The following is a 14,505-nucleotide window of genomic DNA, read 5'->3' as shown; positions in this document are numbered from 1 at the left end:
ACCCCAGTTCATAAGTATGAGTTTGATGTAAATCGGACATTCTTAACCCGGGGACTGCCTGTAACTGAATATGGTCAGTGATAAAGTGGAAAAGTATCCTCCCAAGAATCGAGTAGCCTTGCAAGGTACAAATTAAAAAGAGTACAGCCTGCAAAACCCCAGATCTTAGCATGCCCTTTGATGACAATTGATTTTTCCAAGACACAATAGGACACAAACCAATGTAATACTGAAAATCCAACTCCAGCATCTATAAGTGTAGTCAAAAACTCATAATGTGAAACTGTATCAAATGCTAGTGATGAGAGAGGGAGAGAGGGGGGGGGGCGCTAGGGAGGGGATCCAGGGTGCGAGTGAGAGCGAGGTGGGATTTAGAGGGAGATAGAGGAGGCTGGAGGCTGAATTTGGAGTGAGTGGGAACAGAGGAGTCTGGAACAGGCAGGAAGGAATTTCAGCCTTTAGGATGAGAGAATTACTGTATTTTCTCGCATGTACCGCGCACACCCTTGCGCGTTATACAAAATTTTTTTTACATAGTCCCCCCCCCCCCCCCCCCTGCAGGACCACTCGCACCACCACCCCGAATGACCGCTCGCACGCACCCGCACCCCCACCCTGAAGGACCGCTCGCACCCCCACAGCCTCCCAACCCCCCCCCAATCATGTAGAAGCTCCTACCTGTGTCCTGCTGCTTCCTCTTGGCGGTCCCGACATCCGACACGATCGGGGTAAGAGGGAGCTCAAGCCCTCTTGCCCCAACCAACCGCGGCACCCCCGACACGATCTGGGCAAAAGGGAGCCTAAGCCCTCTTGCCCCGCCGACTCCCCAACTCCCTGACAATATCGGGCCAGGAGGGAGCCCAAGTCAGATCGCATACATCAGAGGGAACGTGCTACTGAGGTGCAGAGTAGCCTGTGAGTTTTGCTACAGCTGGCCGTGAACCTCAGGAGGCTGCTTTGAAGAGGAGCCATGGCGTCGGCAGCGGTTGGTGAGCGAGGGCGGGAGGGGAGAGTCGCCGGCATGTTCCCTGCCTCCGTGTTCAAAAATGGAATTCGGCATGGAGGGAAACAGCACAGCGGCAGCAATCACAAAATCCTAAGTGCGCATGCGCGCTTAGGGTTTTATTACAGAGGATGATTGTAAAACTGTAAGATTTCTGCCAACAATCAGCATTATCAGGTTGTACAAGTCCACTGGGGTTTACAATTCAGGCAGGAATGTTGTCAAGAGTGGGACTGGAGCACAAAGCATGTTATAATCACAGTATTATTTCCATGTACTTAACAGGGGAGGGGGATATCAATCCCTGCTAGGTGTAAGTGCAACTGTAGGAGGAAAAGCAAAGGGTGAAGTCTTGGATTTGGTGCTAACTTCAACAACATCTAATACTAATAACTTACGGAGCATATTGAGAACCATGTTTGAAGAAACACGTAAGCGAGGATCCTTTTTGCCCTGGAGCAGCTTTGTTAGCAAAACACTGGCCATCATTGTTTTGAACCGTCTAAAACTTCTTAAGAGGAGTTGCAGAATCATTGAACTTCATACTAATTGCTGAATAAAGATAAGTGTGAACTATTTTTCACGTCTATAAGCTATTTGATTATTCCACAGCACTTCAGATTCATTCTAGGAGGATTTTTATGCCGATGAGGAGGTGCATAGAAGGCTAGAGGGAACAGTTGAGTCCCAAGCTGTACCCCGAGTCTTTTTCCTCCTAGTTATATTTGCCACCTAGCAGTGACTGATATTCAGTAACCATATACAGTCAAACCTCAGTTTGCGAGTAACGCGATTTGCGTGTGTTTTGAAAGACGAGCAAAACATTCCTGCAAATCGTGCTTCGCAAACTGAGCGTTGACTCGATTTGCGAGGCCCCTCCCCCCCCGGCGATCTGGCATCCCCCGCCCACGCACCCAAACACAATCCCTTACCCCGATCTGGCACCAGCACCAACGCACAGGACGTGCTGGTGCCTGAAGATCCTCCCTCTTGCCTAGGCTGGGCCTTGAGCATCTGCACATACTCAAGTCCTTCTGGTTCTCGCTCTCCCCGAGAATCTCAGAAACAGCAAGAACCAGAAGGCCTTGAACATTCACAGATGCTCAAGGCCCAGCCCAGGCAAGAGGGAGGATCTTCGGGCACCAGCATGTCCTGTGCATTGGTGCTGGTTCAGGTGCCAGATCGGGATAAGGGATTGTGCTTGGGTGGGTGGGGGATGCCGGATCATTGGGGGGGGGGGGGGGGGGGGGGGGCGGCGCTGGTGGCTTCGGGGGGGGGGGTAAGGTAGAGCAATACCAGTGGCCTCAGGGGTGGGGTAAGGTAGAGCAGCACCGGTGGATTCTGTTTTTTTTGGGGGGGGAACAAATCAAGCTAGTTTCCCTTACTTCCTATGGGGAAACTCCCTTTGATGAATGAGCAATTTGGTTTACAAGCATGCTTCTGGAACGAATTATACTCGTAAACCAAGTACTCTTAAACTTTAGCATGATTTTGGTTGGTTTCTATTTTGAGTTTTGATTGCTGCCCCAGCCAATTTTGTAAGAACTTACCGGATCCAAACCTAAAACTTCATAAGGATTGTATTCTTGATATTCTCTTTCGGTTTTGGAGACTTTGTATGCAAGGAACAAAAACAATGCCCAGCCAGCAAGAAGAGTTACTTTCCTTTCAAAAAAACAAAACAAAAAAAGTTCATCATTTCAAAATACATAACAGAGCAACCATTATACATTTATTGTCTGAATCTCTTTTCTCTAAAAAGACTGCATGGGAACCAAAGGGCTAGCTAAACAACACACAGTTAGCTCACTTGGTGGAAAGAACAGGGCCCAGTACTTAATCCACTCGGTACGTTCTCAGTATTCCCCTGGATCAAACAAACATCCTTTCAACTTTGCCAAAAATACAAATTAGGAGATAGGTACTGGTGTTATTATGTGTCTAACTGGCCAAATAACTTATTCAGCCAAAGCTGAAATGCAGCAGCGTTTTCATGCAAGAGGAGTCGAGACTAATTTCACTGTGGAAAAATGGGTCTTGTGAGTTAAACAAGTTCACAAGAGACAGGCAACCATCCTTCTCTCTTCAATTAAACATAAAAGGAGTTATGTATTGATCACTGTAGGAGAAAAAAAAATGGTGACAATCTTAGTTGACATTTTCTTGAATTATCATCAGTGAGACGGTAAAGCACAGTTACTTACCGTAACAGGTGTTATCCAGGGACAGCAGGCAGATATTCTTGACTGATGGGTGACGGCACCGACGGAGCCCCGGTACGGACAATTTTAGAGTGATTGCACTCTAAGAACTTTTTAGAAAGTTCTAGCTCGGCCGCACCGCGCACGCGCGAGTGCCTTCCCGCCCGACAGAGGCGCGCGGTCCCTCAGTTAGTATAAGCCAGCTAAGAAGCCAACCCGGGGAGGTGGGTGGGACGCAAGAATATCTGCCTGCTGTCCCTGGATAACACCTGTTACGGTAAGTAACTGTGCTTTATCCCAGGACAAGCAGGCAGCATATTCTTGACTGATGGGTGACCTCTAAGCTAACAAAAAGAGGGATGGAGGGAAGGTTGGCCATTAAGAAAACAAATTTTGTAAAACAGATTGGCCGAAGTGACCATCCCTTCTGGAGAATGCATCCAGACAATAATGAGATGTAAAAGTGTGAACTGAGGACCAAGTAGCAGCTTTGCAGATTTCCTCAATAGGAGTGGAACGGAGGAAAGCTACAGATGCTGCCATTGCTCTGACTCTATGGGCCGTGACAGAACCTTCCAGTGTCAGTCCGGTCTGAGCATAACAGAATGAGATGCACGCTGCTAGCCAATTAGACAACGTACGTTTAGAAACAGGACGTCCCAATTTATTCGGATCAAAGGATAGAAAGAGTTGGGGAACTGATCTGTGGGGTTTCGTACGCTCCAGATAGTAAGCAAGAGCCCTTTTACAATCCAAAGTATGCAGAGCTTGTTCCCCAGAATGAGAATGAGGTTTTGGAAAGAAAACCGGTAGAACAATGGATTGGTTGAGATGAAATTCAGAAACAACCTTGGGGAGAAACTTTGGATGTGTACGCAGAACCACCTTGTCATGATGAAAGACCGTAAAAGGTGGATCTGCAACCAGTGCATGAAGCTCACTGACTCTCCTGGCAGAGGTAAGAGCAATAAGGAAAAGTACCTTCCAAGTGAGAAATTTGAAAGGAGAAGTAGCTAAAGGTTCAAATGGAGGCTTCATTAAAGCTGAAAGAACCACATTGAGATCCCAGATAACCGGAGGGGCTTTAAGAGGTGGTTTCACATTGAAAAGCCCACGCATGAACCTGGATACCAGGGGATGAGCTGAAAGAAGTTTTCCATGGACTGGCTCATGAAAAGCTGCAATGGCACTGAGGTGGACCCTGATGGAAGAGGACTTCAGGCCAGAATCAGATAAAGAAAGAAGATAATCCAACAACGTCTCCACCGCTAGGGAAGTGGGATCAAGATGATGAAGAAGACACCAGGAAGAAAACCTCGTCCACTTTTGATGGTAACATTGTAGAGTGGCTGGTTTCCTGGAGGCATCCAGAATGGAACGAACGGGCTGAGATAAAAGAGTATCAGTCGAGTTCAGCCCGAGAGATACCAAGCCATCAGGTGTAGAGACTGGAGGTTGGGATGCAGAAGTGTTCCCTGCTGTTGCGTAAGCAGCGAAGGAAACAGAGGAAGAAGAAAAGGTTCCCTGGAACTGAGTTGAAGTAGAAGGGAGAACCAATGTTGCCTGGGCCACCTCGGAGCAATCAGAATCATGGTGGCTCGTTCCCTCTTGAGCTTGAACAAGGTTCTCAACATGAGAGGCAGAGGAGGGAAGGCGTACAGGAACTGATTCGACCAGTTGAGGAGAAAAGCATTGTTAGACGGTGTGGAGAGTAAAGTCTGGAGCAGAACAGGGGCAGCTGATGATTGTGAGGAGCTGCAAAGAGGTCTATCTGAGGAGTGCCCCATTGGTCGAAGATAGACTGTAGAGTTACAGGATCGAGTGTCCACTCGTGAGGTTGGAGAATTCTGCTGAGTTTGTCCGCTAAGGAATTCTGTTTCCCCTGAATGTATATAGCTTTCAGGAAGAGATGGTGATCTATGGCCCAAGTCCATATCTTCTGGGCTTCCTGGCATAAAAGGCGAGAGCCTGTCCCACCCTGTTTGTTGATGTAGTACATCGCAACTTGATTGTCTGTGCACAACAGAAGGACCTGAGGAAAGAGAAGGTGTTGGAAGGCCTTGAGGGCGTAAAACATCGCTCTGAGTTCCAGGAAATTGATTTGATGTTTCCTCTCCTGGGCTGACCAAAGACCTTGAGTCTGGAACTCGTTCAAGTGAGCTCCCCATGCATACAGAGAGGCGTCGGTGGTGATGACTAGTTGATGAGGAGGCTGATGGAACAGAAGACCTCTGGATAGATTTGAGGATACCAACCACCATTGCAGAGACTGACGAAGAGATGATGTCACAGATATGTGTCGTGAGCAAGGGTCCGACGCTTGGGACCACTGGGTCGCAAGGGTCCATTGAGGAGTGCGCAGGTGAAGACGGGCATGAGGTGTGACATGAACTGTGGATGCCATGTGTCCCAAGAGCACCATCATTTGCCTTGCTGAGATGGACGGCAGAGGAAGTACCTGGTGACATAGAGACTGAAGGGTCTGAAGACGATTGGATGGCAGAAAAGCTCTCATGAGGAGTGTATCTAGGATCGCTCCAATGAATTGAAGTCTCTGAGTGGGAATGATATGGGATTTGGGTAGATTGATCTCGAATCCCAGAAGTTGTAGAAACTGGATGGTTTGGTTGGTGGCCAGAAGGACCGCTTGGGCAGAAGTGTCTTTGATCAACCAATCGTCCAGGTAAGGAAATACATGCAGGTGGTGAGAGCGTAGAAAAGCCGCCACCACAATGAGACATTTGGTGAATACCCTTGGAGATGAGGCAAGACCGAAGGGCAGCACCTTGTACTGGTAATGACAATGATTGATCATGAATCGGAGATATGGTCTTGAGGTTACATTGATCGGTATGTGAGTGTAAGCCTCTTTGAGATCGAGGGAGCATAGCCAGTCGTTTTGATTTAGAAGGGGATAAAGGATGGCTAAAGAAAGCATCTTGAATTTTTCTTTTACCAGATGAATGTTGAGATCGCGAAGATCCAGGATGGGTCTGAGATCTCCTGTCTTTTTGGGAACTAGAAAGTAGCGGGAGTAGAATCCCTGCCCCTTTTGATCTAGAGGAACTTCCTCTATAGCGTTCAGAAGGAGGAGGGATTGGACCTCCTGAATAAGGAGGGCTGATTGAGGACTGTTCAAAGCAGACTCTTTTGGCAGGCTTTGAGGTGGGAGAGTCTGAAAGTTGAGAGAGTAGCCGTGGCGGATGATGTTGAGGACCCATTGGTCCGAAGTGATTACTTCCCACCGGCTGAGGAACAGAGAAAGTCGACCTCCTATTGGTTGAGGCAGGAGAGCAGGAATAGGGATACTGGCTATACTGCGGAGAATGAAGTCAAAAGGGCTGTGACTTTTGCTGAGGAGGTTGTTTTACAGCTTGTTGCTGTTGCTGTTGTCTGGGAGGCTGACGTTGTTGTTGTCTCTGACGCCTAGGTTGTTGAGCAGTGGTAGGCAATGGACGGGCTGTGAAACGGCGTTGATAGGCCGATTGCTGCCTGTATGGTCTTGGCGGAGGAGGCTTCTTTTTATTTTTGAGCAGGGTATCCCAGCGCGTCTCATGAGCAGAGAGCTTTTGTGTGGTTGAGTCCATGGAATCCCCAAAGAGCTCATCCCCTAGACATGGGGCATTGGCTAACCGATCTTGATGGTTAACATCAAGCTCGGATACCCGAAGCCAGGCCAAACGACGCATAGCTACTGACATTGCTGTCGCTCTGGATGTAAGTTCAAAAGTGTCATATATGGATCTCACCATAAACTTACGCAATTGGAGAAGAGACGACAAGCATGTGTGAAAAGCGGAATGCTTTCGTGAAGGAAGATATTTCTCGAAAGAAGCCATGGTGGTAAGGAGATGCTTTAAATAAAAAGAAAAATGAAAAGCATAATTACTAGCCCTATTAGCTAACATAGCATTTTGGTAGAGCCTCTTACCAAATTTATCCATGGCCCTTCCTTCTCTGCCAGGAGGGACAGATGCATATACACTGGCTCCTGAAGTCTTTTTAAGGGTGGATTCGACAAATAAGGATTCATGTGGTAGTTGAGGTTTGTCGAACCCAGGAATGGGAATTACCTTATATAGAGAATCCAGTTTACGTGGGGCCCCTGGGACAGTTAAAGGAGTCTCTAAATTCTTATAGAAAGTTTCCCTTAGGATGTCATGAAGGGGAAGTTTCAAAAATTCCTTTGGAGGCTGATCAAAATCAAGGGCATCCAAAAAAGCTTTGGACTTTTTGGATTCAGCCTCCAAAGGAATGGACAAGGACTCACACATCTCTTTCAAAAAACTAGAGAAAGAGGAAGTGGCCTGTTTGGAGGATGGGTCAGGGACAGCCGAATCCTCCTCCTCTGAGGAACATTCTCCTTCAGAAAGAAAGGGTTCCTCTGAGTCTCCCCACAGATCAGGGTCCCTTACATGTGAAGAATGGTCCCGAGACTCAGGTGTCGACGTTTGCATGTGTCGGGTTTTGCGTATCGACTTACCCGACCTCATCGATACCGTGTCCGGAGAAGTTATCGGACGCACCGGTGCCGAAGTCTGCACCGATTGATGGTGAGCTCTCGGCTCCGGTGCAAGGACTGGCATCGATACCGATGAGGTTAGGTGAAGCGGTACCGAAACAGTGGAAGCGGTTAAAACGGGTTCCACAATCGGTACCGATACAGGTTGTTCAACAACCGGTACCGATGGCTCGGTGCGAACTGGCACCGGAAGGTTCGGTGTCATGATGGCAGGAAGGAGTCTTTCTAATTGTTCCTTCAGCTGCACCTGAAGGATGGCCGTAATGCGGTCATCGAGGGATGGCACCGGTACCGCTTTTTTCTTCTGCGGTACCTGCGGTGCCGCTCGACGCCCCGGAGATGAGGAGCCCGATGTCGAGGGACTCACCTCTATAGGGGCGGAGCGCTTCCGCTGGCGTCGAACCGGCGGCAGGATTGGGCTCACTGCACTCGAGGCCGGAAGACGTTCCAGCGGGGAAGGCTTCTTAGCCGGCTTACCTGACTGTTGGGATGCCGGTGTGGAATCACGCGGCGTCGAAGACGAGGGTGCCGACTGAATCGGTGCCGAAGCCGGAGTCGAAGGAACGGGGTCGGACATCTCGGCACCGAACAACAATCGCTGTTGAATTAAGCGATTTTTTAAAGTTCGTTTTTTCAAAGTAGCACAGCGGGTGCAAGAGGAGGCCTGATGCTCAGGACCCAAACACTGTAAACACCAGTTGTGTGGGTCCGTGAGAGATATAGGCCTAGCACACCGCTGGCACTTTTTAAAACCCGGTTGAGGGGGCATGAAAGGAAAAACGGCTTCCGCCAAATCGAAGGCCGAGGCTTCGATGGTGGCAGAAGGCCCCGCCGGGGAAAACCAAAATTGAAGAAAAAATTGAAAGAATTTTTTTTTTTTTTTTTTTAAACAAAATAAAAGAAAGAAAAAAGGCAAATTAGCCAAACGTTTACGCGAGCGGGAAGGCAAGAATGAAAAAATTTTCAACAGCCGTTGAAAACGCGTCTTCTTAGCTCCGCGGAAACTAAGAAACTGAGGGACCGCGCGCCTCTGTCGGGCGGGAAGGCACTCGCGCGTGCGCGGTGCGGCCGAGCTAGAACTTTCTAAAAAGTTCTTAGAGTGCAATCACTCTAAAATTGTCCGTACCGGGGCTCCGTCGGTGCCGTCACCCATCAGTCAAGAATATGCTGCCTGCTTGTCCTGGGATAAAGAGGTTTATCCTCTACCAAGGATAAAGTACACTACAGAAATATCTCTCTATTGAGATAGAGAGCCAAAGATTATAAAGTAAAAGCTGTTCTGGCCCAGCAGCCTTGCACTACTTTAAAATGTGTTTCATGTATTCCCTCTCTCCAAGGGACTTTATGCTGCAGTTAGTATGCATAATGGAGTTGCATAGACTGAGAGTCCGCCAGGGAAAAAACGCTTGAGTACCTGAATAAATTCATATAAACCTCCAGGGATTCAAGACCAAGTTAGACAAGTTCCTGCTGAACAAGAACGGGCACTGGTAGGGCTGGTCTCAGTTAGGGTGCTGGTCTTTGACCTAGGGGCCGCCGCATGAGCAGACTGCTGGGCATGATGGACCCAGCAGCGGCAATTCTTATGTTCTGAGAATGGTACAGAAAATTGAACGAATAAATGAATACATATACCCCTGCTTACTGTTCTAGTGGCCTTTCTCCTAATCTAATCTGTATTTGTGCGTCGCACATACCTGTACAGGCTCAAGGCGATAAGGTTACATATGATAAGGGGAAAAAGAGGAAGAAAGAGAAAAAGAGAGGAAGTAGAGAGCGAGAGAAGCTTGGTCAGTATCAAGAGAATACTGAGTGTTCATAGAAACATGATGGCAGATAAAGGCCAAATGGCCCAACTACTCTGCCCATCCACAGTAACCATTATCGCTTTCTCTCTCCGAGAGATCCCACGTACCTATCCCAGGCCTTCTTGAATTCACACAGTATCTCCAACACCTCTTCAGGGAGACTGTTCACGAATCTACCACCCTTCTTTAAGTCTGTCCCCATACGCTTTATCACGAAGACCATACCATTTTGGTAGCCTTCTCTGGTCCCAAGTCCATCCTGTTTATATCTTTTTGAAGGTGCGACCTCCAGAATTGTACACAATATTCTAAATGAGGTCTCACCGGGGCATCAATACCTCCTTTTTCCTACTGGCCATACCTCTCCCTATTCAACCTAGCATCCTTCTAGCTTTCACCATCACCTTTTCAACCTGTTTGGCCACCTTAAGATCATCACATACAATCACACCCAAGTCCTGCTCTTCTGTCGTGCACATAATTTCTTCAACCCCTAAATTGTACCGTTCCCTCTGTTAATTTGTTGATGAGAGTTCAATTATCAACTAGAAGGATCTTCAAGTTCTTCCAAAATGAGGTGTGGTTGGATTCTGTTACGATTGTCTCTGCGAGGTTATTCCAGGTTTTGACTCCTAGGAAGGTGAGTATGGAGTGGAATATATGCAGATATTTGAGGGTTTTTGTTGAGGGTTGAGAAGAGTTAGATAAGATGTGTGGCTGAGTTTCCGTACAGTATGTGGTGTATAATCCCCCCCCCCCCCCCTTTTTCCTCTCACTAAGCTTGGGCCCTGTGTCTCACCAATGTACTTCCTGGTCACTTTTACAATCTTTGCTCTGATGTGTCTGCAAAGGTAATACCTCTTACCTTTTGCCAAGATCTGTCCCTATTGGTCTCTTCTCTTCTCTGCCCTCCCCTGCTTTCTGGTACTCCCTGAGAATCTTTTGCCCTCAGAATCCAGTCACTTCCTTGCTTCTATCTTAAACACATGGTTCTATCCCCAGTAAGGCACCAGTATTTTCACGTTAAGCTACTCAACCACATGCATGAATAGCTCAGCATTTCAACTCTGAAACTTGGAACACCTTTCTGCCTATCTACTTCCTCATATCTGCCCATCCTCTATTCTTCAAATCTACATTCTCTTCTCCACCTGAGGTATCCAGGAGATTCACCAACTGTAAGTACATCTTCCATATCTACTCAATAAAATATATTTCAGAAAATTATAAGGATTTGCCTGCGTGTGTGTTGGGTATGCTAAGGTTTAGCTATCTGCATAATCTATCTGGGCGGGGGCCTGGAGAAGGCCGGCGTGGTCTTCTGTGGATAGCGCCGAGGTGGAGGACGGTAAGGTTTTGGAGCAGACGACTTCACCTTGGGGCGCACGAGGGAGGCGAAGGAGCGTTCATGCTCAGAGAGGCGTTTAGTAGCCGCCTCCAAGGACTCATCGAAGAGCTCCGAGCCAACGCAGGGCAAATTTGCCAGGCGCTCCTGCAGATTGGGGTCGATATCCACAATACGCAACCACGCCAGGCGACGCATCACCACCGCAAACGTGGAGACCCTAGAGGTCAATTCGAAGGCGTCGTAGATGGCGTGGAAAAGGAAAAGGCGCAGTTGGGACAGAGAATCCATGAGTTTTCCAAAATCCCCCTTATGGGAGTCAGGCATGACCCCATGATAACGGGGCATGGACTTGACCAGATGCCGAAGGTACGAGGTGAATGTAAACGCATAGTTAAGTACCCTATTCGCCATCATGGAATTTTGGTAGAGGCGTCGCCCGAACTTATCCAGGGTGCGCCCCTCACGCCCCGGCGGAACCGCCGCGGACACCCGAGAAGGCTGGGATTTCTTAAGAGAAGACTCCACCAGCAAAGACTGGTGGGACAACTGAGCCTTCTCAAAACCCTTACAAGGGACCGTGAGGTATTTGGATTCCATCTTTGAGGGGATGCGTAGGGGGAATCCAAATTCCGCAAGAAAGTCTGCTGCAGAACCTTGTTCAAGGGCAGGCGGGGAGACTCCCGCGGAGGAAAGGGCAAATCCTGCTCCTCCAAAAATTCTTTGGAATACTGGGACCCCGTCAAAAGGTCCAGATCCAAAGCCTTCCCCATATCCACCACAAACCTCGAAAACGAGGAGGGTCGCGAAGGAGGGGAAGGAGAGCAAGAGCCCCGCGCCGCCAAAAATGACGGAGAAGCCTCGCGCGAGTATCGGGGCTCACGACCCGTGCCAGCCTCCGACCCCCAGGATGCCGCACCGAGGGAATGCGCCGGGGTCGAGACCTCCGAGGCCCCGAGGAGTCCCTCGGGGAAGTCCCCGGGGTACGGGGCACCGAGACCTTCCGCCGCCGCGGGGAGGAATCCCTTGACCCCTTCCCTGCAGGGGAACGGAACAGCCTCGGATTCATCAGACTGAGCTCCGACACCCTAAGAGCCTCGACCTCCTGGGCCGGTGAGGAGCGACCCCGCTGCTGAGGAGACCCACGAGGGCGCTTGGACTTCCAGGACCGGCGCTTCGCCCGAGGCCGGCCTGAGGGCGAGGACCCGCGGGAGGTCCCTGACGAGGAGTCGGAGGAAGAAATCCTACGAACCCGGCGCACCTTGTCCCGAGGTCGAACGCTATGCTCAGGCTGGTCCGTAGCCGAGACCGAGGCTAAGGCCGGGGCCGAGGCAGGTGTAACCACCGGGACCGGGGCCGGGGCCGAGGACGGCTGTAAGTGGGCCAGGGCGCAGGACAGCTCCGAGGAGATAAGCGCTCGGAGCATGTCCTGGAACACAGGAACGGCCATCATGGACGGCATGTCCGGCGCCGGCGGGTGCTCCGCAGAGGGCGACCTCGGCAGTGAGTATTCCCGAGGAGCACCCGACTTCGACGTCCGGGGCAGGGCCGAGGACGACCCACCCGCCCCCGTCGAGGAACCCGAGGACGGCTTCTTCGAGGACCCTGGTGCAGAGGAAGGAAGCGGGGACTTACCCAGGGCCGACTTCGGTGTCGAGGACGAAGGCTTCAAGGAGGAAGACATCCGAGGCAAGGTCGAGGGTACCGAGGCCGAGGTCAAGGCCGGGGCCGACGTTGAGGCCTTCCCCGCCGCGGGTTCCACGATGAAGAGCTCCGCCATGCGGGCACGCTGGCGGCAGAGCGCTCTAGGTTGGAAGGTGGAACACCTAGTGCAAGAGTCCGTAGGGTGATCCGCACCCAGGCAGACAAGGCACCACCGGTGGGGATCGGTGATGGAAAGCAACCGATCGCACCGGGTGCACTTCTTAAAGCTCGACAGAGGCCGGGACATGAACAAAAAAAAAGGCCGCGTACGAGCGAGGTCCCACGGCCGCGGCAACCGGGAGCCCCCAGCGCCTGGAAGAATTTTTTTTTTTTTTTCCGACGGATAACAACTACGCGACGAAGGGAAAAACCAAAAAACACACAGCGACTAAGAAAAACAACTCAGCCGCGGTGACAGAAGGCAAATAGCACGGAGCAAAAACACAACAGGGCTTCTGGCTCCGCAGAAGAAACAGAACTGAGGACCACGAGGTGGGGATGCGCCCTCTAGTGGAGGGAGAAGGCATGCACATGCGTGTTGCAGCATAGCAAGCTTGAAACTTCAATCAAGTTTGCTTGAAAAGCTGTCCGCGTCGGGGCTCCGTAGATGACGTCACCCACATGTGAGAATATGCTGCCTGCTTGTCCTGGGATAAAATATATTTCAGAAAATTATAAGGATTTGCCTGCGTGTGTGTTGGGTATGCTAAGGTTTAGCTATCTGCATAATTTAGGCAGGACTTGGAAGCTAAATGGAGGGCAGAACAAAACCTCCATGCCAATATTTCAGCATCAATGCCTGTGACAGCACTTATTACTCATAATTAAGTGGTGTTAGAATGCCTGCCTGCAGACAAGGGGCCACAATGGCGATGGAAGGACACCCTGAGAGTTTGCACCTCATTTTCCATTGGTAGCACTGTATTCTCTAACTTTCACTTGGAATGGGAAAGAAGAGGAAGGGGAGTTGCTCAACAGTGCCCTACAGTTTTAGTGGTTCCCCAGATGATTTGTCAGCCTACACTGCAGAGTTTTCATCCTGAACCTCTGAAAAGAAGTCTCCCATTTTCTCAGTTTTTAAGATATCAGAAAATGCTTTTAAACAAGCCAAAAGGTTTGGTCAAGAAATTTTCTGACTGGGAGTTATCCCAGAAGCTTGGTAATTAGAGCTTATAAAAGAGCAGAGTATAACAATAGAGAAGTGTTATTGCAATCAAGGAACAATTCTTCACAAGATACAGTTTGTCACTTGTGTTATGAGATACATACACAAATGTTTTCAGTTATTTAAAAGCCTTAGGAGACATTAGAGACTGTTGCAGTCCTCAGAAGCTTTTGAGGAAACTTTAAGGAGCTTTTATGTCCTGCTATTTCAAAAATCCCATTACACAGAAGACAACTGAAGTTGGCCATCGTCCCTGTGAAGCTTGTCTAATGTGCTTTATGACGGAAACAACTCAGGTATTTCAAAATTCAGTGGATAATAAAATACATAAACTGAAACATTCTGCTTCCTGTATTACAGAATTTGTGATCTATTGCCTTAAGTGTCCATGCAACAAAATTTATATAGGTCAGACCTCACGGAAATTTAAAGTAAGGTTAGGGGAACATAAGAGCAATATTAAATTAGTCAAGATTGAAGCACCATTGGTTAAACATTGCCAACAGTTTAAGCACAAGTTTCAAGATTTTATGGTTACCTTCATTGATCATTTCCCTGTGGAACAAAGAGGAGGTAATTACAAAAATTTTTTAGCCCAAAAAGTACAGTGCTAGGTTTTTAAGTTATATTCTTTAGAACCGGCTGGGCTGAATTCAGTAATCGAGTGACAGCATTTTTATTAATATGAGAGGAATGGTTATGCCTCATGACTGATTGAAGAGTCTACGTGTCCTCGTGAATTGGTTTTTGCCACTCT

At 49.0% G+C, this 14,505-nt stretch overlaps 1 protein-coding gene across 2 annotated transcripts in view; it reads right to left on the bottom strand.

Annotated features, from left to right (window-relative positions):
- The window catches only part of SEC63 (SEC63 homolog, protein translocation regulator), a 171,936-nt gene that overhangs the window by 144,308 nt on the left and 13,123 nt on the right, over window positions 1-14,505 (bottom strand). For both annotated transcript variants that reach the window (XM_033937487.1, XM_033937485.1), the window contains exon 3: window positions 2,554-2,668. In XM_033937487.1, the coding sequence (XP_033793378.1) occupies window positions 2,554-2,668 (115 nt within the window). The remainder of the gene's footprint in view (window positions 1-2,553; window positions 2,669-14,505) is intronic.

Source organism: Geotrypetes seraphini, chromosome 3 (assembly GCF_902459505.1).
Source record: "Geotrypetes seraphini chromosome 3, aGeoSer1.1, whole genome shotgun sequence".
In the NCBI taxonomy this organism is placed as follows: domain Eukaryota; kingdom Metazoa; phylum Chordata; class Amphibia; order Gymnophiona; family Dermophiidae; genus Geotrypetes; species Geotrypetes seraphini.
Note: the sequence above shows the minus strand (reverse complement) of the source record. Positions and strands in the feature narration are given on the sequence as shown.